This window comes from Panulirus ornatus, chromosome 18, assembly GCF_036320965.1.
Source record: "Panulirus ornatus isolate Po-2019 chromosome 18, ASM3632096v1, whole genome shotgun sequence".
Classification (NCBI taxonomy): Eukaryota; Metazoa; Arthropoda; class Malacostraca; order Decapoda; family Palinuridae; genus Panulirus; species Panulirus ornatus.
The window spans coordinates 48,961,514-48,988,917 of NC_092241.1; the positions used below are offsets into that span (position 1 = coordinate 48,961,514).

At 43.9% G+C, this 27,404-nt stretch overlaps 1 protein-coding gene across 1 annotated transcript; it reads right to left on the reverse strand.

Moving 5' to 3' along the window:
* Nucleotides 1-2,590: 2,590 nt before the first annotated feature.
* LOC139755063 (vitellogenin-like) lies at nucleotides 2,591-26,771 on the reverse strand. Its single transcript, XM_071673122.1, has 15 exons — nucleotides 26,586-26,771; nucleotides 24,643-24,888; nucleotides 22,179-22,369; nucleotides 20,699-21,793; nucleotides 20,414-20,561; nucleotides 18,169-19,917; nucleotides 16,653-16,910; nucleotides 15,257-15,414; nucleotides 14,042-14,640; nucleotides 12,440-12,821; nucleotides 11,505-12,188; nucleotides 9,427-9,957; nucleotides 8,886-9,270; nucleotides 7,516-7,781; nucleotides 2,591-3,798 (listed from the first exon to the last, which is right to left on the reverse strand). Exons 1-15 carry the CDS (start codon nucleotides 26,641-26,643, stop codon nucleotides 2,932-2,934), a joined length of 7,617 nt encoding a protein of 2,538 aa, XP_071529223.1. The 5' UTR covers nucleotides 26,644-26,771; the 3' UTR covers nucleotides 2,591-2,931.
* Between the last annotated feature and the right edge of the window lie 633 nt (nucleotides 26,772-27,404).

Sequence of the window (27,404 nt, forward strand, 5' to 3'; positions counted from 1 at the left end):
GAGTAGTGGGATGAAAAAGTACCGTTGTTAGTGAAAGAAAAAAGATAGATATACGGGCGCTACTTAGAAGTATGGAGCTTAAATGATTGAGAAATGAATAAGAGAAAGCGGCAGGAGGTCAAGAGGAAGGTTCACGGGTTGAAAAAGGGCGAATGAGAGTTAGGATGAGCGAGTATCAGTACACTTTAAGGAAAATATGTTGTTTTGGAAGATGAGAGCGTGCGAAAAACAAAAGAGCAAATGGGAACATCGGAAGAGAGGGCAAGTGGGGAAGTGCTAACAGGTAGTGATGAAGTGTTTAGGGGATGGAGAATTTGGGGTAACAAGGACATCAAAACTTAAGAATATTCCATGAAAGACACAAATTACATACATAACGCAGGTTGTATGTTCGTAACCCAACCATTTAAACTGGATATGGAATAGCAGTAATAGATTGGTAGATAAACAGCCAGCATTCTCGACGAGCTACTATAGCAGTAGAAGTAATGTTGTATAACGTTACACAAGTTATCGTTAGATTATCGTTCTCTCACAGAGAAAATAAGCACAGAAAACGTATCATGGAGAGGAGGGACAATGGTAATTATTTTACCGGAGCGCTTCTCTCATTTTATCCATTTAACTGCAAGTTGTATATATGTAATCAGGAGAAACTACCCTCAAACAAACATAACGCCAACAGAAGAGTACATATGGCTTGCCTCACCTCTGACAGAAATCTAAAACAAATGAATTCCTACATAATTCATTAAAATACAACAAAAAGATAAAAATAGTCACATGCAAAAGAAACATCACAAGAATAATCTTCCGCTACAAAACAGTAAACACACAGGTCAATTTCCTCTCAAAACTAAACGAAATCTTATTCACAAAATTAGATACAAGATTTCCAAGACTTCGTATACTGTCCATTAGAGACACAATGACTGGTAACTTTCGTAGTTCAAGTCACAACACGCTTACAAAGACGTGCCCAACCGTTACTATGCATGGGTCACGTGCATTGTGAGAGTGTATGTGGTCGTAGAATTATCTTTAACCCCTGTAGAAGGTGCTTAAGATTTTTCGGTTAGTGGACGTAGCTTACGTTGACGGCCGTAATGACCCTGCAGTTGATAGGCTTAAAGCCCACACAACCAACCAACCTACCAGCTTAAATGTTCACTCATATCTACCCAATTGCCTCTGTCCATAAACCACTCTGTGCATTAACCCTTAACACTGCCACCAATTTGTCACCCATTAAGTCTTACTCCAGCACCAACTTCACACACTGATCTGCCTCCCAACCAGGTGTAAAATTCACTTCTGAAACCCAGCCTCATTACTTAGGTTAAACCGACCCTTCCTCACAACAGCGTGATCCTCGAGCCTAGCCAGCACCAACATCCCCGCACTTCAGCTACAACATGGAAGATTGAATGCCATTCCACAGAACAGGGTAAATCTTACCTGCCAAATTTCCTTCTCCCTTGGGGATCCATTGGCTTCACTGCAGTCGTCCGTGACACGACGTTGTAGGGCAAGAACCTCCTGTACAGGTCTGGGTACTGAGTTACCGCTCTCTCACGGCCAGCGACCGCCACACGAAGCCGAGTCGCCATCACTCTGATTCCTGTTAAAAAGAAAATAAATAAATACAATAAAAAAGATCCACGATATCCTCACTAACAGGAATTTCCACATATTAAAACAATGTATGATTCTCTATGCACCACATACAACATTCTTCCACAACTAGGCTACATACCTGCTCAGATAACAGTAAGATTTCCATCATACGTAATGGACGTATTGATGTTACTGTCGCCATGTGTATGCCCCAAACTACCAGCTTCAACTTCCCTCATTATATATATATATATATATATATATATATATATATATATATATATATATATATATATAATTTCACATGCAATTTTTCCATACATGCAGCACAACATGTTTCACGGAGACAATCCGCCCCATCAGTTGCAAACACTATGAAGTTTTTTAATCCCAACAGCACCACACAAAATTCCGTCTTGTTAGTGTTATGTCAGACAATAAACTGGCTGCCCGTTGGAGGGAAAGTGCGGGGGAGGGAGGAGGAGCGGGGTGGTGTTAGTCTATTGGTTAAGGTAGGTTGTGTGGGGTTGGTTGGCCTGGGTAACGTGTGTTCAACTACTTTTCGTATGTTGCCTTTTCTTGATAATTCCTTCATAATGTTTTAGTTAATGATAAAGTATGCTTTAAAGTTACATGAGGACAAATTTAAGTTCTTAGTATTTACAATTAAGACATTGAATGACGTTGCGGGTGACAATCAGATAAGGGGTGTAATGTGACTGGGTTGTTATGGTCTACAGGGTGATCGTTTTCGTGTCATTGTTTAGTGATCGCATTTTTGTGGTCATCCCTGCGTACTGAATGACATGACGGTGCCAATAACATATCTCCGTTACTGTTTTGCCGGTCGGGCCATTGTTTACATCTTTACATGCCTTACATTGGACGACGTAAACACTCCCCAATTTTCATACATTTTGCCCTACTTTTAGTTAAGGTTTTATTGATGGTGTTGTTGTATTAGAAGGCAACATTAAAAACACTGTTTTTTTATTGTCTTAAATCAATTAAACTAGGAGAACAGAGCAACAGTAAACATTTGGACTTATCATCCTTTTCCACATTTTTGTGACTAGATGCATAATTGTCTTTCTTGCTTTCCAGTAAGCCTTATTCACAAAACCAATTAGGCTAACATAACTGCCTATTTGTACGTCTTATATGACTTCATTCATCTACAAGACTTATGGGATCACATGTCCGTAATGCTCACTATCTATTCATTATCATTAGGAATTTCATCATCACTTATTGCTATCATTATTATTATCAACATCAGCATTATTATCACCGTTTATTATTATTATTTCAGGGTCAACATCCCCTTGGGAAGAGCGGCCCAATACCCCTCGCTGCACACATAGTACGGTAGGCCTGGGCGGCGTCGCAGGGGCTGGTCGTCACGTAGCACAGGCTGAGGAAGGGCGCTGAGGGAACCACGGCGTTGCACCGTGACCACATCCCCAGCAGTGGGTGGCAGCGGGCGATCCTCTCTACCGTGGTGTGGACGGGGCTCACGGGGGAGATGGTGGGGGTCTGGCACTGCTGGTCTTCCTGCCACGACCTCACCAGCTGCTGGAGGCTGGAAGCTCGTGCGCCGGTAGGCATCAACCAGTCGTTCCCAGCCTCGCCATCGTAAGTACCCAAGAGACCCGCCAGGTGGCCGAAGGTCCAGCCGGACACCTCCAGGGACACAACACTTTCCGCCGTGGACTCACGCACCGTCATGAAGGGTGAGATGACTTTAACCTGAAGATAGGTCTTCTGAACACTCACATCGCCTATCGTCACGTCTGAGTCGGTGATCACTCGCCCGTTGACCTCAACGCTGAAGTCAGGCAGGATGGTGATGGTAGTGGCGGCAGATGTGAAGGTGATCTGAGGCGGAGACTTGGGGTCTGGATGGGCCATGGTGAGCTTACTGGCACCGTAGACCGTTAGGAGAACCTCACACGGCGAAATGGGCACGCGCAACCTGTTGCCGTCGAAGGTGAGGATCTCCGTGCGGCCGATGATCAAGGCGGTGCTGCTGAAGGGCGGCAGAAGATAACCGATCCGGATGGGATGGAGCGCGTAGAATACCTCCATAATGTTGTCAGTCGGACGGCCGATGGACGAGCCAGACGCCCACATAATGTTCTGCAGGAGCGTCGCCGGGTTCAGCGTCACCTCTTTCACAACCTCAGGAAGATACGAGTCTATGCAAAATGATGTACGTCATTGTCGAAGTTTAGTAATATATCTACAGACGTAAGAAAAAATATTTTTTTTTCCAGACTGACGTGGCATGGGCAAAAACATGTCCGAATCAAAGGCTTCCTCAGGCGGAAGAAAAATAAAACATAAGAGAAAAAAGAATCTAGAAATTAATCAATGCTACGCAGGTGTTTTGCATACCTGATCTATAGAAGGGTTATAGGAAGTGGCAAAGATGAAATGGGGGAGAAAAAACATAGCTTAACTGTTCGAAGAAAGGAGTAGGTACCACTGAATATGGCCAGGTTACTGCTTCCCCGCTGAGAGAGGAGATTTATCAAGTACGTGAGAGAAAACGAGATTAGGAGGAGTGGAGGGAACGTGAGTTGAAGTGTGTAGAGTGAAATCATCAGCGTAAGTGTGAAAAGAGTTAAGATACTGAAGAGATGATCTATGAAGAGAAGAAAGAGTATAGGAGATAGGACAGAGCCCCGAGGAACACTATTGTTGATAAATTAAGAAGGGAAGTTAGTCCATCAGCGACTACTACAAGTACAATGGACCAAGTAGAGAGGAAGCACAAGTACAACGGACCAAGTAGAGAGGAAGCACAATACAATGGACCAAGTAGAGAGGAAGCACAAGTACAATGGACCAAGTAGAGAGGAAGCACAAGTACAATGGACCAAGTAGAGAGGAAGCACAAGTACAAAGGACCAAGTAAAGGAAGCACAAGTACAATGGACCAAGTAGAGAGGAAGCACAAGTACAATGGACCAAGCACAAGTACAATGGACCAAGTAGAGGAAGCACAAGTACAATGGACCAAGTAGAGGAAGCACAAGTACAATGGACCAAGTAGAGAGGCAGCACAAGTACAATGGACCAAGTAGAGAGGAAGCACAAGTACAATGGACCAAGTAGAGAGGAAGCACAAGTACAATGGACCAGGTAGAGAGGAAGCACAAGTACAATGGACCAGGTAGAGCGGAAGCACAAGTACATTGGACCAAGTAGAGGAAGCACAAGTACAATGGACCAAGTAGAGGAAGCACAAGTACAATGGACCAAGTAGAGGAAGCACAAGTACAATGGACCAAGTAGAGAGGCAGCACAAGTACAATGGACCAAGTAGAGAGGAAGCACAAGTACAATGGACCAAGTAGAGAGGAAGCACAAGTACAATGGACCAGGTAGAGAGGAAGCACAAGTACAATGGAACAGGTAGAGCGGAAGCACAAGTACATTGGACCAAGTAGAGGAAGCACAAGTACAATGGACCAAGTAGAGGAAGCACAAGTACAATGGACCAAGTAGAGGAAGCACAAGTACAATGGACCAAGTAGAGAGGAAGCACAAGTACAATGGACCAAGTAGAGGAAGCACAAGTACAATGGACCAAGTAGAGAGGAAGCACAAGTACAATGGACCAGGTAGAGAGGAAGCACAAGTACAATGGACCAGGTAGAGCGGAAGCACAAGTACATTGGACCAAGTAGAGGAAGCACAAGTACAATGGACCAAGTAGAGGAAGCACAAGTACAATGGACCAAGTAGAGGAAGCAGAAGTACAATGGACCAAGTAGAGAGGAAGCACAAGTACAATGGACCAAGTAGAGAGGAAGCACAAGTACAATGGACCAGGTAGAGAGGAAGCACAAGTACAATGGACCAGGTAGAGCGGAAGCACAAGTACATTGGACCAAGTAGAGGAAGCACAAGTACAATGGACCAAGTAGAGGAAGCACAAGTACAATGGACCAAGTAGAGAGGAAGCACAAGTACAATGGACCAAGTAGAGAGGAAGCACAAGTACAATGGACCAAGTAGAGAGGAAGCACAAGTACAATGGACCAGGTAGAGAGGAAGCACAAGTACAATGGACCAAGTAGAGCGGAAGCACAAGTACATTGGACCAAGTAGAGAGGAAGCACAAGTACAATGGACCAAGTAGAGAGGAAGCACAAGTACAATGGACCAAGTAGAGAGGAAGCACAAGTACAATGGACCAAGTAGAGAGGAAGCACACGTACATTGGACCAAGTAGAGAGGAAGCACAAGTACAATGGACCAGGTAGAGAGGAAGCACAAGTACAATGGACCAGGTAGAGCGGAAGCACAAGTACATTGGACCAAGTAGAGGAAGCACAAGTACAATGGACCAAGTAGAGGAAGCACAAGTACAATGGACCAAGTAGAGGAAGCACAAGTACAATGGACCAAGTAGAGACGCAGCACAAGTACAATGGACCAAGTAGAGAGGAAGTACAAGTACAATGGACCAAGTAGAGAGGAAGCACAAGTACAATGGACCAGGTAGAGAGGAAGCACAGGTACAATGGACCAGGTAGAGCGGAAGCACAGGTACAATGGACCAGGTAGAGCGGAAGCACAAGTACAATGGACCAAGTAGAGGAAGCACAAGTACAATGGACCAAGTAGAGGAAGCACAAGTACAATGGACCAAGTAGAGGAAGAACAAGTACAATGGACCAAGTAGAGAGGCAGCACAAGTACAATGGACCAAGTAGAGAGGAAGCACAAGTACAATGGACCAAGTAGAGAGGAAGCACAAGTACAATGGACCAAGTAGAGGAAGCACAAGTACAATGGACCAAGTAGAGAGGAAGCACAAGTACAATGGACCAAGTAGAGAGGAAGCACAAGTACAATGGACCAAGTAGAGAGGAAGCACAAGTACAATGGACCAAGTAGAGAAGAAGCACAAGTACAATGGACCAAGTAGAGAGGAAGCTACTTATTAGATGATGGAGAGCAGCAGAAAAGCCAAATGAAAGTAGTTAAAAGAGAGTAGAAGTTTTTATGCTACACACTGTATAATGCTTTGGAATTGTCGAGGACCATGATAAGGTTCACCAAAATCCCTGAGAGAGGAGGGCCAGAGGTGAGTGCCATAGAAGAGATCATTTGCACGCCTTGCACCACGAAAACCATGTTAGTGATCAGAAAGAATGGAGAATGGGAACCGAAGGACTTGAGATGGTGCGAGTTAAGGAGAGTTTTTGAGATCTTAGAGATAGGGAGACGTAAGAACAATGGGACGATAATTAGAAGGGTCAGAGCTCTCTCTCTCTCTCTCTCTCTCTCTCTCTCTCTCTCTCTCTCTCTCTCTCTCTCTCTCTCTCTCTCTCTCTAAGATGGGCTGCACTAAGGCGTGCTTCCAAGAGAAAGGAAAAGTTTCGGGTTTCTGAGACAGAGACGAAATAAGCGAGAAAAGACTGGAGCTGGCTCAGAAGGCACACCTCTCTTGGGTCTGGAGGATGTATGCCATCAGGCACCTCTGCCCTTATTCACCTGCAGGTTGGAAAGTATTCGAAAGACTCATGGAATGAGCTGGAAGGTAGTAAGATAAGGAAAGACGTGAAGAAATAGTTATTCAGCAACTCGTGGGACAAGCTTAGTGGAGATCAAGTACATACGACTACCGTTTGACTATCCAAAGACACACATGACGTCAAGACGGAGATAAGAGGCTAGGACTCCTACTAGTGCAAAACTCTCTTCCAGAAGCACTTAGCAAAATATATACATAAACACACGTATACAAACCTACACAAACCCATACGCCATCACACATTCATTAATATACATAGATACACATCCACCCACCCATATATAGTTAATATACTCCCGTGTCATATTCACACACGTCATTCTAACATAGATGGATGTAGTACATACTGAGTTGATGTTGGCGAAGATGAGCTTGAGGACCCAGAGGAGGTTGGGACTCTCCCTCAGTACGTCGACGTCTGACTCGAGGGTTTCACTGAACTTGGACGCGACCTGCTTGACGGCCTCGTACTCCTCAGGGTACTGCTCCCACAGGGCGTCTATGTCCGTCTTCAGCAGCTGGAATATCCTCGTGTGTTCCAGTTTCTCCAGCAGGTGGCGGAGCGTCCCACGCAGGTCTCCAGTTTGTATCGTCTGCACGACCTTCACAGCGGCTGTGTAAGAGTCAGACGACTGTTTGAAGAAGGTGTTTTCTTGGTATGTATTTATCAGTCTACGGAAATGACCATGATATGAGGAGTGAGTGAAGGAGTTGATGAAGAATTCAATGTAATTAAAGATCACCAGAAACGGCTATGTATGGAGTATATGAAGAATTTAGTGTAATTAAAGATCACCAGAAATGCCTATGTATATATTAGAGGCGCAGGGTATGGCACATTGTGTAACTATTTTGCTAAAAGAAGAAAACATATGTCTCGGTGGTTATATTCAAAGGGGAAATGGAATGGATTAAAGAAAGAAGTTTCTGGCCACGGTCTAAGCATTTCTTGTCGGGTCTGAGCTTCGGCGTCAGGGTCTGAGATTTAAAGTCCAGTCCGAGCCTTAATTTCGGTTCGAACCTCAATTTCGGCCCGAGCCTTAGCGTCCATACTTTCCCTAGCGTTCGGTCCGAGCTTTAGCGTCCGGGCTTGCCCTAGCGTTCGGTCCGAGCCTTTGCGTCCAGTCAGAGCCTCAGCGTTCAAGCTTGCCCTAACGTCCGGGCTTACCCTAGCGTTCGGTCCGAGCCTTTGCGTCCAGTCAGAGTCTTAGCGTTCAAGCTTGCCCTAGCGTTCGGTCCGGGTCTTAAAGTTCAGCTCGAGTCTTAGCGTCCATCCGACCCTCAGCGACCAGACAAGCCAAGGGACGATGGCTGTTCGATTACTTGTTATAGAATCGACGTTTCTCCATTATGAGCACCGGTGGTTGAGTGGTTAGCGCTCCTGACTGTCCTTTGGAGGACATTTCTATGACATATACAAGTGTTACCGGACTCCACCTGCAAGATCTTACCCTGCGAGTGCCGAGTCACCTTTGACGAGTCTGCACCTTTTTTGGGGGACAGCCTCGTCAGAGAACTTCTTACTTCAAAGGAGTTCACATTTTCCTGATGCTGTAAGCAGCGCATCCTTGGGCTGATGGAGCCTTTAGAAATGTCGTAGATAACACGAGGACTCTATCACAGATACTGGTCCTGGGGTAATTATCTAAGGATATATACAGATAACAGAGATAAGATGATATATTAAGAAAGAGCTGTCAAGTGTCACACGTCTTACCTTCCCTGAGGAGGTGATTAAATCCTTTGACTTCCTCCTTCCAGTCCTGGTGCTCTTGGTAAGGCCTTGCTACGCGAGTGGGCAGCTGTTGCTGTATACTGCGGACGACCAGCCAGGTGTTGTAGCTCACCTGCGCTACATGGGAGGTTACGGGGCTCTCCAGGACGCGGGTGAGGTATTCACGCAAGGGGATAAGGCCGTGTTGTAGGAGGTCGTCCCTGATTTCTCCCAGGTCCAGGATGATCTGCCTTGCCAGCATCCGGAGCGGCGGAGGAGGGAAGGTGACGTTGTGTTCGCGAGCCTCCTCCACCACACAGCGGTACGCCCTCGCAACGCAGGATGATGTGGAGTTCCTCAAGAGTTGCCACTTCTCGAAGACATCTTTCTGTAGCGTACAACACAACCTCAGGACTATGGTAAAGTGTACTAATTGATGAATCTAATTAGACTGTTTGTGACTTAATTTTTCTCATGATACATGATGATTCCAAGGGGAATATAATTGTCAATAATAATATACCAACTGAGCGCGTAAGCTTACCTGCAGCGTCTGGAATTCCTTCTTTTCATACGCTTCATCAACTTCGAGTATGACGCCCGGGACGACCCTCCCGCGCGCCATGATGATGTCGTGCCTCTGTCGTTGATCCAGGTCGTACACGGACACACTGGCCTCAACACTTGTTGGTGTGCGGCGACCGAACCTTGCCGTGTAGACGTTTCGGGCGCTCCGATTGTGAGACGCGATCTCGATGAAGACGGACTTACACACCTTCGTGTTTACGTCGAAGTTACCGAAGAGCAACGTGTGTGCCACAGCTCGGATTTTCAAGCCGCGGCATTCGGGAACCTCCACTGGCTCCACCACTCCAGATACATCGAGCACAGGGCCTTGTTCCTCAGTCTTTATAAGGAAAGCGAGTGTCGCTTCCTCAGCATAATTTTGATCGTACCTGGCGGCCATGCTGAAGGACACCTCTGACTCGGTAGTCCTCCTGAACTCGACGTCAAACCCAACTGTGTGTGGAGCGTCGGCGGTGACCAGAGTCACTTGTGGAACGAAGCTTAGTAACTGGAAAAAAAAAAAAGAATAGTTGAGAATTAGACTCCTCGCCCCCTCAAAAAATACACGTAGGTTTTCTTTCTTATGTATCAAACTGGCACTCCATTTCAAATACCATTTAGAATAACACTAGTCTCGTTCTCGAGTGACAGCTGCTGCTTGATGTAGGGTTTTTCCCCTTTAATGTGGTGACGTAACCTGTGTCTTTTGTAACTACAGACGTAAAGCTTACTGTGATCCTGGTCTTACCAGGTTGGAGAGTGTTCTAAGCATGTTGTGTTTTCTAAATGGAGCCTTATATGGAGTCTGCGCACCGTAAAGTTCACCACACTATTGAAAAGTGATCACATGAGGGCAATTACAATATGAAATGAGCAAGAGCAATGAAAGATGAGGCACAGCTAACTACACAAATCATACGAGTGGATGGCAAGACACCAACGCGGTAAATGAAGACAGTCCAACTTCCTCACACGGAGGGGGTAGTGCCAGTGTAGAACGTTACAGTGAACTGACTTACTTTGTCCTTATGTCTAGTGCGTCTATGTTCGTAATTAGAGCAAGATGAGGCATATAATATCTCTGACTATTACTCCTCTCTGTCTCCTCCTCCAAATGTTGGTGAGGAATCTACTCAACTTTTTAAGTCTTTACGACGCAAAAACATCGCACGAAAAATTAACAGAATAATCTGTCACGTACAGTGCGCCCACAATGTCATGTCAACCCCACGTAGGACCTATATCTATTATGGCTTTATTTACAAATTAGTATAGACAATATTAGAGGCTTGTGTAATGTCTTCTATGGTTTGTTTATGACAGTAGCTACAGAATGGCTCATGTGTCTAGCGGGTCCGTGTGTGTGTGTATGGGAGCGCGCACGTTATCCTTACCAAAACAAAGAAGGATTCTGTATCAAGACCTGCATGACATTCGCGAACTTTCAGGAGTTAAGCAGAGAAAGAGAGGGACAGTAGCGGAAGGAGGTAATGAAGGTCAGAAGTGCGAAAATGGACATCGCTGAAGGTTAGTAAAGAATGACCTTAGACGCAAGTCTCCCTCAGTGCCTGCTGCTGTGTGTGTGTGTGTGTGTGTAGATGTAGCTCAGAACAAGAGGCGTCCATAAGCCAACGGTACACTCTAACTCGCACTGAGAACAAAGCCAGAACATCCAGGTTCTTGAACAACCAGGTCTTAATTCTCATCTGGGTTAGAGCCACACACTCATTTTAAGACTTCCCCTAACCTGAGCTTTCGAGAAGGATGAGCACACTTTGCTTGGCTTCCTCTTCTGTCCCGTCTTGTAGAAATTGGAATATAACACACAGACACAGAGGGAGAGAAGAGAAAAGAGAGAGAGAGAGAGAGAGAGAGAGAGAGAGAGAGAGAGAGAGAGAGAGAGAGAGAGAGAGAGAGAGAGCATTGCTATGCGTCTGGGCGAGCGGGTATCAATGCAAACACGAGTGCGTGTGTGTCATATATGTAGATACATTCAAGATGCACACATACTACCCTCACTGATACGTATGATGACGCCCATAAGGCAAGACTTACCCTGCAGGTTATCAATGCCTCAGTTCGAACGGAGTTGTTGGAGATCCTGGTTGAGTTAAGCTTGCCTAGTATCTTATCTCTAGTGTCGGGGAAGACGTCCAGCTCAAAAGTGCCCGTCAGGTTGTCTCCGTGGCCTCCAACCTGAACCTCAACTCGTACATCTCTGGTCAGAGTTGGGTGGCTGAGGTGGCCCTGATAACTCGACTGCTGATCCCAGTAACTGTGAGAGGCCTGAACACCGACCCTGTATTTGGCCTCGCTCTCGTCCTTGTTAGGATAGAACGTGAGACTCGCGTGTGAGGGAGAGTATGAGGCTTCAGCCTGCACAGTGCGGGACGGGTACCGGAGCAGCATAGAGTAGGCGGAGTGTGAGGGTTTGTGGTAGCGGTAGCGGTACTCACGACTGTGGCTCTCGTCCACCACGCAGAAGGTACTAGAACAAAATTTTCCTCCCGGGTCCAACGCCCTTACAACGGCGTTGAAAAAGTCCCGTATTACTACCATGTCTACGCCGATATCGAAGGATCGTATACCACCTATAGGATACGTCTTAAAGTCTATGGTAAACAGTGGGGCAGAGGAGTTCATCTTCGCCGTACAATCGACAATATACGAGTTTCTCCTGTTGCTTGATGTGAACTTCACCACTAGCGGGTTCTTCAGCGTAGGAACCTGAGCCATTCCCTGTAATAATGTATATCTAATTGATCTATAGACACTGATGAATGGGTGTAATGTATATGAGATATTTCAGCTATAGTTAGTGAAGAAATGCATACAACTTTTATGCTATAACACAACTATTATATAACACTACCGTCACTAGAAGTATATAGAAATTGCCATAGAGAATCTAGACATTAACATTTCTGTCATGCGTCGTGTAGGCGAGGGTCTGGTTTACGTATATTACAGAGATAATACATTAGCCTTACCACGAGGTACAAGCCCTGCTCCCATGGCGTTCGCTGGTGCTTAACTTCGGTGCTCACCGTCGACGTCTGTCCGTCAGGTGGAGTGAAGCTGAACTGAGTCTCAACCCTGTAGTTGTCAGGACCTTTCACCTCGTCCACTCTCACTGCGAAGAAGAAAACGTATTCCTGGCCCTCCATGTTCTTGTAATTAAGGCTGATCTCTCTCAAGACTGAGGTCGATTTCTTTTCAACGGTGGTCCTGAAGTCTATGATATAGGTCGTTCGGATGGGCGTCTCTAGCGAGAGGAAGAAGCTCCTCTGACTGAAGACGTAGTCGAGCATGTACGCTGACACGACTTCGAAGTTGATGTGGTAGGTATCGGGTCCGTGCTGCACACTTCCCCTGAAATCGAACCATGTCAGAGTGACAGGAAATATTCTGGGTATTAGTCTATCTACTTCTCGTAGAAACTCTGGATGCCAGTAATCCATTACCAAAGAGTCAGGTTTCTATGTTCTGGAACCACTCGAGTTGTCAGGGTTTCCAGAGAACGTTGCTTTTATGAGGAATTGTTAAAAGTTACTTTCGTTGACGAGTGGTCGTCTGAATGGGGAAATACTTACACCCTGGAGACTTTCAAGGCCTAATTAGAATATTTATATATATATATATATATATATATATATATATATATATATATATATATATATATATATACGTATCTTCGTTTTATATCAACTGACATATTTCTTTCTTGTATCTCTCCTAATGTGATTACTACACAAAAGTGCACTTGGGAACTATCGTGTTTCATCTTCCCGTAGACTCATAGGTATATATATATATATATATATATATATATCTTTTCTTTTCTTTCAAACTATTCGCCATTTCCCGCATTAGCGAGGTAGCGTTAAGAACAGAGGACTGGGCCTTTGAGGGAATACCCTCACCTGGCCCAATTCTCTGTTCCTTCTTTTGGAAAATTAAAAAAAAACCGAGAGGGGAGGATTTCCAGCCCCCCGCTCCCTCCCCTTTTAGTCGCCTTCTACGACACGCAGGGAATACGTGGGAAGTACTCTTAATCCCCTATCCCCAGGGATCATATATATATATATATATATATATATATATATATATATATATATATATATATATATATATATATATATATATGTGTCGGAGGTGGAGGGAACGAGGAGAAGAGGGAGACCAAATTGGAGGTGGAAAGATGGAGTGAAAAAGATTTTGTGTGATCGGGGCCTGAACATGCAGGAGGGTGAAAGGAGGGCAAGGAATAGAGTGAATTGGAGCGATGTGGTATACCGGGGTTGACGTGCTGTCAGTGGATTGAATCAAGGCATGTGAAGCGTCTGGGGTAAACCATGGAAAGCTGTGTAGGTATGTATATTTGCGTGTGTGGACGTATGTATATACATGTGTATGGGGGGGGGGGTGGGCCATTTCTTTCGTCTGTTTCCTTGCGCTACCTCGCAAACGCGGGAGACAGCGACAAAGTATAATAAAAAAAATAATAATAAATATATATATATATATATATATATATATATATATATATATATATATATATATATATATATATATATATAATCAGCACGTACCGGATGGAGGATTGATTGGGATGTGCTGAGTTGAAGAGCGTTACGTCGGCGATAATCCTCTGCTCAACGTCTCTGTCAGCGTCCCACCAGAGGTCCACTCGAATGTTCTGGTCGTCCAAGTCGAGGTTAGCGAAGCCCTTCACCTTACGAGGGGCAGAGCTCTTAGGGAATAGCAGGATGTTGAAGCTGTTGTATACGAATCCGTCGTTAAAGACCAGGTCTGTCCTGAAGTCGATGAGATCAGGCAAGATAAAAACAGCTTCGGCGATCGTCTCGTAGGAGCTGATGGATGACGTGGTCCACTCCACGGTGAATACCGGATCCTGGTGCGTTTTGAGCTGGATGGTGAAGCCCAGGGTGTTGTTGGTGATGAGGATGGTGGAGGACACCCTGTGAGCCCCACTGGACACGGTGGTGACCATGAATTCGACCTTTATTTGCAGAGTCGTTATGGACACCACACCAGTGAGTGGCCCAAAGATCTGGAGGACGACGCTCTCCCCGTGCTTCACGCCTACCTCAACCAGGAGGCGGTCCTCATCCTCCAGTTCGAAGTTGCCCTGAATTTTGACGGGTTTCATGTACCGCGGGACGTCCACCTGGAAACACCGAGGAGAGTTTGTATATAACCCGACAGTGCGAGATCGTAAGACACACAGATGCAATGATTACACACACACACACACACACACAAATATATATATATATATATATATATATATATATATATATATATATATATATATATATATATATATATATATATAATACAGGTAATAGTTCAATTTATTTACTAGTCCAAAAAGTTTTCTCTCAAAATCGAAATACAGTGAAACTCTTCTGTACTTCAATCAATCATGGAAAATATCCCAAAAATGATTCCTCTAGCCGACGACAGATAACCGATAAATATAACGAGCGAAAATGACATAATCTTTTTAAAACGTAACGACAAATTCCAGGTTTTAATGAACCTCGAACAATATTTCAAACGTATATTCGTATTCAACATTAAAACTGATCATAATACTGAGGTTTCCACTTAAATCTATGACCTTTCACAAAATCTACCACTTTTCTTTTTAAAATTGGAATATAATATCAAGAAACGCTTCTATAGTTGAAATAATCATGGAAAGTATATCATACTGCTTGGGAGGGAGATGTTTGATTAGGATTTGAACGAGATATTCTAAATGTCGTCAAGGGACTCACCAAAGCTTCTACGGTGTAGGGCTTCCCAGTGTGCGTGAAGAAAGCCGCCACCTCCACAACCTTGCCACTCGAGCCATGCGCTTGCATGAATCCGCCTATTCTCACGTCCTCATAATGTACAGCAGAGGCGGCCTTAAACTTCACGCTGCCGAGCTTCACTGATAGAAAACAGGGAAATAAAAGTCGTGGAAAAATAAGTGTGCTTTTGAAGAAAAATAAATACTATGCTAGAAATTATTTGTTAAATATAATTTTGAAAAAAACATACTATGCTAGAAATTATTTTAGAACTTCTATTCTGAAATCTATGGGATATGCAATGTATACATAGGTAGAGAATTTTCTGTAGGACGAAAATGTATTCGTCTCAATCGATTCTCTTAAATGAATAGGTTCTACAATCATATATTATCTACATAGCATTCTAACAAGTGAAAGACATATATCATCAATGAAAATGTGACTTTTTTTAAAATCATTTGAACCCTACTATGACGGGAATAACTCCACAGAGGGGAGTTGTGTACTTGTGTGAAGACAATACGATCGAACAGTAACAAAATAAGTCAGGTACACAATGTGACACAGACAAGCAAGTTGTCATCGACTGATGGAAATGCCACAATGACATGGATCGCACCACTTTTGACGCGCCCGTCTGTCTCTCCCAGATACTGACTACGATGTGGCAAATTTCACTCCCCAGCGATACTGTGTAGTTGTCTTCCTAAAACTGTATGATAAACCTACAGAAACCAATGGGATCCTCTGAGACGTTTTCACTATCCATTTGTCAAGTACATTAAATCATATCGACTTCCTATGGAACTTTTTTTTATCTTGTTTCCAGTGTGTATATTTCTTCTGCCATTTATTCGTTCTTCCTTGTCATATATTGGCTGCTTGTCGTTTCACACAATTTTTCAATGGAGTTATGCCGTATTAATCATAAGTTTAAGTCTTGCTTTTCATAGTGAATATGGTTCATAGCTAAACAAAGGAATGTGAATAATTTGTTTTGAGACGAGATCATTTGAGATTGAAATTCTAATATTTTCGCTCGCTTAACATGATATATTGACTTATGAGCTCATTAAGGAATTCTCAGCTATAGACAAGTCACAGATGGATAACCGATTCATAAAATACGACCGTTTCTACTGGTAAACTTGGCACGCGTTCGTGGATGACTGGATTTAAACCAAAGTCGCTTAGCACATAAATATTTGTGTCCGGAAACTGATAAGCTTGAATATGCTCATATCTTCTTAAAAGGCATTTTGTCAAATAATGGTAAAAAGGTGTACTGAAATACCGCAAGTGACTCATAAATTTTCAGACAGTAAAAACAGGCTTATTATGAACATCATGAGGAAGGAAAGAAGAAAAAACTTACCCTCTGCTTTAGTTTGTGCGACAAAGTTGTGATCAGGTCTGCCCTTGGTGGTAAAGGTAGCCCCGGCAGAGATGAGATCCTCTTGCCTGCGTGTTACCTTGAACACAGAGGAGTACTCGGATGTCACGCCTGATCCATTCGTCTTACGGACAGAGGAGGTAACGCTCCAGCCTCCCAGGCCGCCGTGCAACTCAAACTTCCGCAGGTTTGTTGGCAGTGGAATGACGGAGGCAGGTGGGTACCACAGATCCGTCCCGACTGCAGGCAAACAGCAGTGGGAATGTGTGTGTCAGTTATGATGAACATATGATTATTCTGGTGATCAATGGCATTATTACAATTCTTATGGATAAGGCTACACTCACGCCAAGATTTGCATTTAAGGTAGAGCATGGATGAAGCTAGAGAGAAAATGAGAAAATAATGAAGGGAACAGTGTAAGAGTTTCTGATTAGACTTGAAACCTTGTCCTTTGAAAAATTAGGAGGTTGCAATCGCTTGGACTGGCATTAGAAGATAGAAAATATTATCAGAGTATTGCTATAATGGGAACAAAACAGACAGCAACCTTCCCCTTCGAGTTGACAACGACCTCACAAAAATCATGGAACACACTGATTTGTCGAGTGTTGTCGGACCTAGCCAATCGCTGGCTAGAGGCCTGCAGGCAGTCAGTTCTGGGCAAACTGAAACTACCACATGTACAGGAGAGGCTACAGATGCAACAGCACCTCGTACAGGTAGGGGGTCGAGTCCTGAGGTTACTTTACACTTGACTATATTGAACAAGACGTGGCACTAAAGCCTTGCCAGGTACTGAAAGCAGTATCCCTCTCAAGGATGAGTCAGTGTTTTGGTATATGAGCATCTGTCTTGATGTGAAGAATTAGGAACACCTGAATAAGATTCCCAGGTTCTTAAAGGCAAACTTGGTAATGCGAACGTAGAATCTATGCGAAATGTTGCGTGATGCTATGTATGCTTATTGCATAGTGTGATGGTGCCGTAGAGATACTAAACGAAACAGAAGTTGTGGGAAGTTTTTGACCGAGGAAGAGAAGGAAACTTCGATGGAATAAACACTGGTAACGATGGAGCAAATTTGAGAAATGGGAGAGAATGTAGATTTGAGTCGTAAGCGTTTATCCAGTTACCACTCAATCATCGAAGGAAAACTATAATTGATAAGAAGAGGAAAGAGAGTAGGGGTCACAGCAAAGCCTTGGTGAACGCCACTGTCGATCATGAGATCGGGAAAGGTTGAGTCCTTAAGTCTCATAAAGAAGAACCGTCCAGGGAAGAAGCTTGGTATGACAGAACAGCGTGAGGGAGGAATCCGAAAGTGAGAAGTTTGGAGATCAGACCCCAGTGTCAACCTCTTCCAAATACATCATGTGGCTGTGACATATGACTGCCAAAGTCTCTATAGTTCTTTATATAGTATGTGTATATATGTCGATGGACACACCTATATATACTCTCAAGTAAATGGTTGTGTAATTCGGAAATACTGTACCTTCAAACCTTAGGTCAAGGTAATCTTTTAGAGCATTATTCGTTCTGCAGAGAAGATCAATAGAAGTTTCAGAATTGATGACTTTCTTGACAAACTTGCTTTCAAGTATCTGTGAGTCAAGGGGGAAATTCCTCCTCTTGTTGCTGTAGACGTGAACTTGGTACTCCTTGTTGCTCCTCGTTGATATTTTACGAAAATCCATTTTGACTCCGCGAGACATTTCTGTAGAATTTGAGCTGAAACTAGCGTATCCCTCGACGCTCTTGTGATGTTCGCTGTTTCTGACGGTGGTGGATACTACGCTGCTGACGAAGGAAGACTCAAGTGTGGCGGAAGCAACGTACGACTCGTCTCCCTCCTGGATGTATAATAGCGTCACTTCTGATTCCTTCGGCGTCGTAGACCCAGATGTTTCTACCTTAATAGAAACAACTGAACCTCCTTCTTGACTGAGGACGGAGGCCGTCATGTTAAAGCCTTTTAAGGATGGATCTGATTTCTTGATATACACTCTGGCAACAGTCGGTCCGCCCAGGGGCAAGAAGTTGCTGCGGAAGATGTCTGGGGCGTCCAGATCATAACAGAAGCTGAGATCGAGCACAGGATCAAAACTGCTGACGCAGGAGTGGCTCTTGATCCTGATGTCCTTCATGGACGCTGGTGTGATCTTCGTATCTGGTTCGCCCCTCACGCCCTTCATAAGATACGTCTCACTGTTTACGTCAATAAGATCCATCTTCTCTGGAAGTTTCCAGTAAAGTTCAAACTCGGTGTCGTTTTTGGCCTTGACGGCCAAGGAGATGCCGCCGCTGGTGCTGGAGACTGTCGTCATCATCTTGATCCCGGCTCTGCTGAGCGAACTGTCGTACCCGACGAAGCCTCTGACTTCCACAGACGCACTTGGAATGATCGCAACACTCTCCTTCTTATCCTCCAACTTCAAGAAATTTCCAGTTAAGTTTCCTTTCACAGACAGACCACAGACGGCTGTTCCCTCCAGCTGTAGCTTGAGTGGCGTGCCCTGGGTGGTGGGGAGGGAGTAGTCAAGGAACAGCTGGGCCGTCCGTGCAGAATTGGTGTTTACATTTTTCATCCGCTGCAGAAGCTCGGTCACGTAGGAGACGACTAGTCCACTGAGACTCGTTCCACGTATATCCCGCAGGTTCGAAGACATGGAGGCAAAGTGTACTTCCTGGCCCATCAAACGGGCAAATACATCAGCTCGGACAGAGTCAGAACTCCCACTGTAGTATATTTCATTGAACAAATTGGAGAGGAAAGATAAAACGTGTGATCTTTTTGGCCTCGGTGTATACTGGAGCTGATGAACGAGCGATTCGTTTTCTCTCTCCAAATACGCAAAGAGATCCTGAAGGATTTTGACCAAGCTGGTTTTCTGGAGGTAGCCAGTGGGCCCAAACACTTTCTTGATTACTGTTTCTAGCCCCTCAAAACGCAACCCGACCTCTCCTATATTCATGAAGGTTCCTTCCAAGGCTGCGTTGAGGCTGACGTCAATGGAGCGAGGGACGAAGGAGCCCACATCATAGATGACGTTGGATTGAAGGTCAACGCCGACACCGAGCCATGGGGCAAAGTGAGACAGGTCGAGGTTGCGAGAATATTTTCGGAAGTCTGACGTAAAGTTTCTGGGCAGCGTAACATTTCTCAGGAGGTATCGGAGGTATTCCTTATGTGGCGCGTTCGTCTCCTGCAGATTCAGCAGGTGACTCAAGATGAAGCCACGGACTGAAAAGTGAAGAAAAAATAGGATATTGTTACTTATAATTCTACAAATGTCGCAGTGCTGGTTCTATATAGAAATATATATATATATATATATATATATATATATATATATATATATATATATATATATATATATATATATATATATCATACAAACCTCCAACACTCTTGATCGAACCTGGGACCCCTGTGTGGCAGGCGGGGGAGCGACTGCTAGGATATGATCGCAATCATAGCCTAGCCGTATCGCTCCCGCTTGCCTCTCAGGGGTCGCACTGGGGTTCGATTCTGGCTGCTGGAGGTTTGTATGTTCCATGAAAGCGCGCGTTCATATGCACTTCGTTCGTGTATATATATATATATATATATATATATATATATATATATATATATATATATATATATATATATATATATATACTTTTAACTTTTAATAGTTATTTATAGGAAATATAGCATCTAACACATTTCAATCGAATGTCGAAAGGCATCGTACCTTGCGTGTTTTCTTCCTTAGAGACGTTGGCAATTATGATTTCTAGATCCCCCTTCTGGGCACACCTCACCGCCGCAAGATATGATGCAATACGAACTTCCGTGTTCAAGACGGGGTCGACAGCGATGTTGACGAGATGCTTGACATTCTGTCGAAGAACAGAACGTAGAAAATTAGCGAAATTACGAGAGACTCACGACTGGAATGAATTCATACCATCAACAGCAGCCTCGTACTAAATCTATCATATCTAGTGTTGTCATGGATCACAACGTCGTTACTCACGGGCTGTTTACATCTTGCTTGCCTGAAGGCTTGAGCGGCGGCCACGCGAACGTGATTCCCAACTTCCTCCGTCCGGATGCAGCGTATGGCGGACGTGGCTTCCTCAGGCGTCATCACGCCCATGTTACCCATTGCCTTGAGGGTTGTCAGTGCTGATTCTCGCACCTCATCGCCACTAAATGGAGAGCACTGACTCAGCAGTTGATTGTTCAGCGCTTCCGCAACTCTCCAAACTGGTACCTCCTCTTCACACTTTGGATTGCGACGGCAGTAGTTATTGACCATAGAGGCTGCAGCCAGAGTAACGGAGGATGAAGCCTGAGGGAATTCAAACACGGGCAGTAGAACCTCCATGTCTCTGAAGGTTGGACGTGGGTGTAGGTACAGGGCAGCGGAGTAGAGGAGAGCGCGTCGCCCAGTTGCGTGTCTGGCCGTCAGCTCCCGTACAATCACCTTTAAGGAACCGGATTCGTGGACGAAGGCGATCGCATCGAGGAAAAGGTTTTCCAGACGCGTGTAATCGGCACAGTACTGCTTCTTACGGATCTTCTCCAGGGTTTGTTCCACGGCTTCCTCAGGCACTCGGCGCAAGAGATGCACAGCCTCGGCCATCAGAGACGCAGCGTCACGCTGGACACTTTCTCTTGTCTTGTCGCAGATCTGCGTCATGATGTGATCCAGCTTGGACACCAATGACGGGTCTTTCTTGGGCGCGTCGTAGCTGTATCGGAGACTCGCCTGAACCATTCTGCCTTGTGAGACAGTGCTGTTAGTAGGTGGCAGTTGACAGTCTGGGAGGAGTCGTATTGTGGACTCCTGTGTGGCCACGACGTATTTGTAGGCTCCATAGCTGGGACGTATCACGTTCTTATCCTCACACTTGACGGACCAGTAGATCCCGTTCTTAATCTCCTGTTCACACACTGATCTCGACTCCTCCACTGGCAGAGGACCTTTGAGCCAGGGGACGTGGGTCTCAGCTGGGGTGGGGTAACGTTCCTGGCACATGCGGTGGTCCTTCGTCTTCCTCACCACAACACTGCCTTCCTCGTCCTCGACCATGTAGCGGGTGGAGCACTTCCCGACTACGTCCGTCTGTTGATATTGAGCAAATATGAGTCTATATAATGCTTTATATAACTGACAGTCATACTAGAAATGGTATTGTATGTTAGGAACAATCTATATCGTACAGCACCCAGAGCCATTGCTCTTATTCCTGGATAAGCATCGTACTGTTGCTACATATTCTTCCACACATTTTCTTAATAAATATATACGCATAGTAAAGGTGTAAATATGTCTGTAAATGTTGGTGTGACTCGTGCAATGTTTTGTTAAATGTGGAAAAAAAATATATAGCATGAGATCAAGCTACTGTGGAAGATCATTATATTTTCGAACACAAGAAATCTATTTCAACCCAACATGGTTGAGCAAATAGTGGTAGATATATCTGCTTTCGAAGATCGTCCTTCACCTCACTGAAGTTTTGTCCGGAATTCACTGTGGACAGGGAGGGTAGTGAGTTCTGGAAGGCGGAGGCGACGCCCTTCTTGAGGTTGATGGACCAGACGTCGTCGTCAGGATGACTACACACGTGATGTACACGGCCGTCGCTCACCGCCACCACCAGCGGGTACCTCTCCAAGAAGGTGGCAGCCGGAGGACCTGCGAGGACATCAGTAGTTAGGACATACAATGACAACACTCGGGGAAGACGTTTATTCATGATAGACGCTACATAATGTAAGCAGGACCTGAGGAAGAGGACACCAATCATTGGTTCTTCAAGGGCACGAATAATGGCTGAGATAAAGGTTCTTAAAACAAAGATAAAATGTAACACAGCACAAAGGTGATCTGAGCCGAAAGACTATATGTGAAAAGTCAAGAATAATATCATGTCTCAATCGTTTTCCTTTCGCTGATACAGGAACATCACATGGAATCGATATGTCACCAAATATTCCACAATTTCTGGGTCTATTTTGAATCTACTTAAATCCTTTAGAAATAGCTGCCCTAAACACCTTATTGATATCATTACCCATATCAATATTTTTGGAAGCGAATGTTTGTGGCAGATTTTCATCAGAGTGCAAGAACATTTGACAGTTATACATATTCTTCATATAAATGTCAAACTTTTTTTCTCTCTACCTCAGCGTAATAAGTTGTTACACAACTGCCCAGAATTTCTGTGTTATCAAGAAGCTCTACCTGTCACCTGTCTTATATCAAATGTCTTCCCTTTTGTGTAATTTCCACCAATAGTCTTACGTTGCTTCTGCTGCAACAGTGACCAATTTCGCTTGTTGTAGTGTTTCTGTACGTACGTGATACAAACTGCAAGTTGCCTAGTAGACACAAGACGTCATGTGATCGTGTGATATTGTCTATGTTGCTTATACCGTTTCCTTATCTACAGTTATTAGTTGTTTTTTGTCTTATCTAATCATGTATTATGTATGTGTAGTGTTGCATACCCACTATACTCTCTTTCTGAGCTCTGCAGGGTAAGGGTCGTCATCGTCTGTCACCATGTTAACCTCGTGAGTGCGACGCTGCCAACCGAAGGATCATATAAGCAGTGGGAGTGAGGAAGGTCTTAAGAGATAGCCTGAACACCTGGTCTTAAGTTTTTTTTTCAAGGTCGGTGGTCAGAAAATGACTTCGACCAGCCTTAACGACCCTAGGTAATCAGAAGGCTTGAAGCAGAAATAACCAGCCAACCAACCATGACCCTTAACCCATGACAGTGCGACTCTTGGTATGGTGTCTGAGCCTTTGATGTGACCCTTTCGATATTCAGGTCAAATGCCAGGTTATCATAGCCTAGTCTCATATCCATCATGTATCACAGTCGTGTCGTTGTAGAAGGGTTGATTATTAAAGACTAGAAAGAAATAAACAACAAAAATAATGAAAATATTTATGATTGTTGTTTTGGGGATGTGATAAATGTGGCTGTGCACACACCGTGACGCAAACTGATGCGTGTGTTTGAATGTGGAGAGAAAAAAAGTTACTACAGTACCAGCAGAACGATACAGTAACTAACGTTTTCTGTGAAGGATACACAAGCAGAAATCTGTTGCCTAGATGCCATGGGTAACTAAAGCTCTCATCGATGCCATCTCATTAACTCTCTCTCTCTCTCTCTCTCTCTCTCTATATATATATATATATATATATTTTTTTTTTTCTTTCTTTTAAACTATCCGCCATTTCCCGCATTAGCGAGGTAGCGTTAAGAACAGAGGACTGGGCCTTTGTGGAATATCCTCACCTGGCCCCCCTCTGTTCCTTCTTTTGGAAAATTAAAAAAAAGAAAAAAAAACGAGAGGGGAGGATTTCCAGCCTCCTGCTCCCTCCACTTTTAGTCGCCTTTTACGACACGCAGGGAATACGTGGGAAGTATTCTTCATCCCCTATCCCCAGGGATATATATATATATATATATATATATATATATATATATATATATATATATATATATATATATATATATATATATATATATATATATATATATTTATATATTCTGAACTGAATCAGTACCCATTTTATCGACCAACCCCTATGGGTGGATGACTAGCTGGGTTGATTATGGGCCATCTGCCGCAACTAGCATTCGAACCTATGCGCTCGACCCTGAGCGGACCGTGAATACGTCACGGTCAGGCACGCTAACCACACACGGAGTTCCATATATAAACAAATGCCTTTCCCTTCATATCGCTCATTGTTATATTTTTTTCTCCCATGGCTCCACTTCATGGTAACATTAGAAGGAGGACATTCGTCTCCTGCCATAGTTGCGTCATACCAGGTCATGTTCATACCTTACACTCCCTTCTAGTCACGTTTCCATGCTGCTCCAACTTTATTCCAATGAGAAAAAAGGAAAGAAAAAAGAAAGAAAGAATCTTGACACTCACCTTCGTCTCCATCTACCTTGTAGTCCTTCAAGATGATGGCCATGTCACACGGAGTGGACCAGGTCACCTCGACCCGAGCGGACCAACCGGTCTGCGTGACTCCATCTTCTACGCCAAGCAACTCGATCATCGAATCGACCAAGTACTCGTATGAATAGGTCTTCTCGGGGACGTAAGAGAGTTTGGGGGAGCCAGCGACGGGACATTCCGTGGAGCATGTGGGTACAACGTCCCTCGTCCAAGGCACTGAAAGGAGAGGGTGGGTAAGACAAGCACTGCAATTGGGACAGGAAGGAAACACAACCCCGTCTGTCGACTCATATTGGGTCGACTTTACTGTGGTTTAACCGCCTGGAATCTTAAGTCATGATCTTAGATGCAGTTTGGAATCTAACAGGATTGTGAGAAATGATATTAGATAACGGAATCACACACACACACACACACACACACACACACACACACACACATATTATTACATACACGGTTACAGCTAAGGGATAATATTGAACACATGGATTAAAACTACTTAACATTAAAAGAAACAGATAATACAAAAAAAAATGTCACTTCATAGGGCACAAAAAGTTACTTTATCACAATCTAGGTAAGTTTTCAAACCTAGAATCTTTCCCTTCACACACACAATAATAATAATAATAATAATAATAATAATAATAATAATAATAATAGTAATAATGATAATAATGATAATAATAATAATAATACTGAATGGCAAAAATAAGATGCAGTCAGGACACACTTCTCAGTCCGACAATGAGTTATCACACTTTACGCACGGACGAAATATATATAAAACAAACAAATCAATTCAATGCAGTACAGGTGCTACAAATTACAAAACATCAAGGGCATGAGAAGATGACTACCTATTTGGGTGCTGCCAAGTAAGGAAATCGCCTCTCACGGCACCTCTCCAGGTATGCATAGGAATAATTTCACGGAGCCAGTTCTAACTGGCTGAGAAAAAACACATAAATGAGATGGCTGACGTCACAGTCGAGACGTGATTGGCTATAGGTCCCCTCCCAACCATCACGCCATTTACGCCTGACACAACACAACAGAGAAATATAAGTCAGTCGATATACAACGAAGAGATGTTATATTTCTCTCTTGTGTCTCCCTTGATGATGTGATTACTACACGAAAGTGCACTTGGGAACTTATCGTGCTTCATTTTCCCTGTGGACTCAAGAGGAATATATATATATATATATATATATATATATATATATATATATATATATATATATATATATATATATATATATAGCGATTGTACATTAGATGAGGTAAAAACCACAAGGAAACGGTAGATTGGAAGTTAGGCGTTTTCATATATTACAAAATTATGATTGCGTACAGATAGAGAGAACCATAGTACATCAACCGCCACTGGAAATTATGAAAGAAAGCGGCAAGAGGTCAAGAGGAAGGTGTAGGTGCTGAAAAAGAGGGCATGAACCTTTAACACGAAAGCATTACAGACGACTGGATGATCCTTAGACCTTCTCCGTACTAAGCCAGACTCACAAGTGTGTTGCTGCTGCATCATCCTGTGACTCCCTGTTATCGTGCTAACAACCTGAGTATAGTGTCCTCCGTATCACTGGAGGGTCACCCTACCCCTGGCTGTCAAGTGGTGTCTTCCTCTGTACTGTGAGGCTAAAAAAAATGCTTGGTGGAGAGATGCGTCGAGGACAGAAGGACTACGTGTTTAAGGGTACTGCTCTGTGGACAGATGAAAACGTGTGTAGGGTAGGCTTTGTGGTGTGGTGGTCTATATAGTGGTCTTGTGTGAGGTGTTGTGGTGTTATGTGAGGTGTTGTGATGCAGTAGTGGCAGTGGTGGTGTGTGAGGCGCTGTGGTGACAGTGGTGGTGTGTGCGGTGTTGTGGTACACCTGGTAATGTGACTCACCTGCTGGAACACCCACCACCAGGAGCAAGACGATGAGAGCAGCTGAAGTCGTCTTCATGGCTGTATGGCAGAGGTCCAGCAACAAAATCCTCAGCTTAATCTTCTTCCACGCTTCCCCTCGTCTCTCCCTGGCTCTCCAGGCACCACAGTGCCTTGTCACTGTCTCACAGGAGGTTCTGTTAACAACGTAGCATCAGCTGTCCGGCATGGCAATCACTGTTGATAACATTATGATTGACTAATAAAGTTTGGAGTACCTCTTGTAGATAGGCAAATTGCTGTATGCACCAAAGACCAATGCCGATCCTCAGCTGGGATGTTCCTTGGTGAAAATCAGTCAGAGACTCGAGTCTTACGGGTGATACAGACAAGCAGTTCCCTGGTTTTATTTAATGTGGAGATTCAATTCTTCGTTTATCATTAAAAGTGAACATATTGTATATGCCAGGAAGACCCGTCTCTTCTATTATATCTATGATGGACTGTCAACTTTTTGCTTTTGTATATCATAGTAAATAGAGGCTCCAGTATTGATTACTGTGTGGAGAGGATCACAATGTTTCACTCACAAAAGAAAAAGCAGCTTCGTGTTCTACTTGCTGAAAAAGAAAATACATTTCCTTCATATTTATAATGAAGAATAAGATTAATCTTTATTTAGCGCCAACTGTCAATAATGTCCTTGTTCCACATGCAATCAAGATTCACATTCCTAGTTTCATGTCGTGTCTTTGACCAATTTTTTTCTTTCGTTAATATTCGTGATTCATACGAATATCTCGTTTCTCTCCTATTATTTTCTTTTCTTTTTTCTTCAGC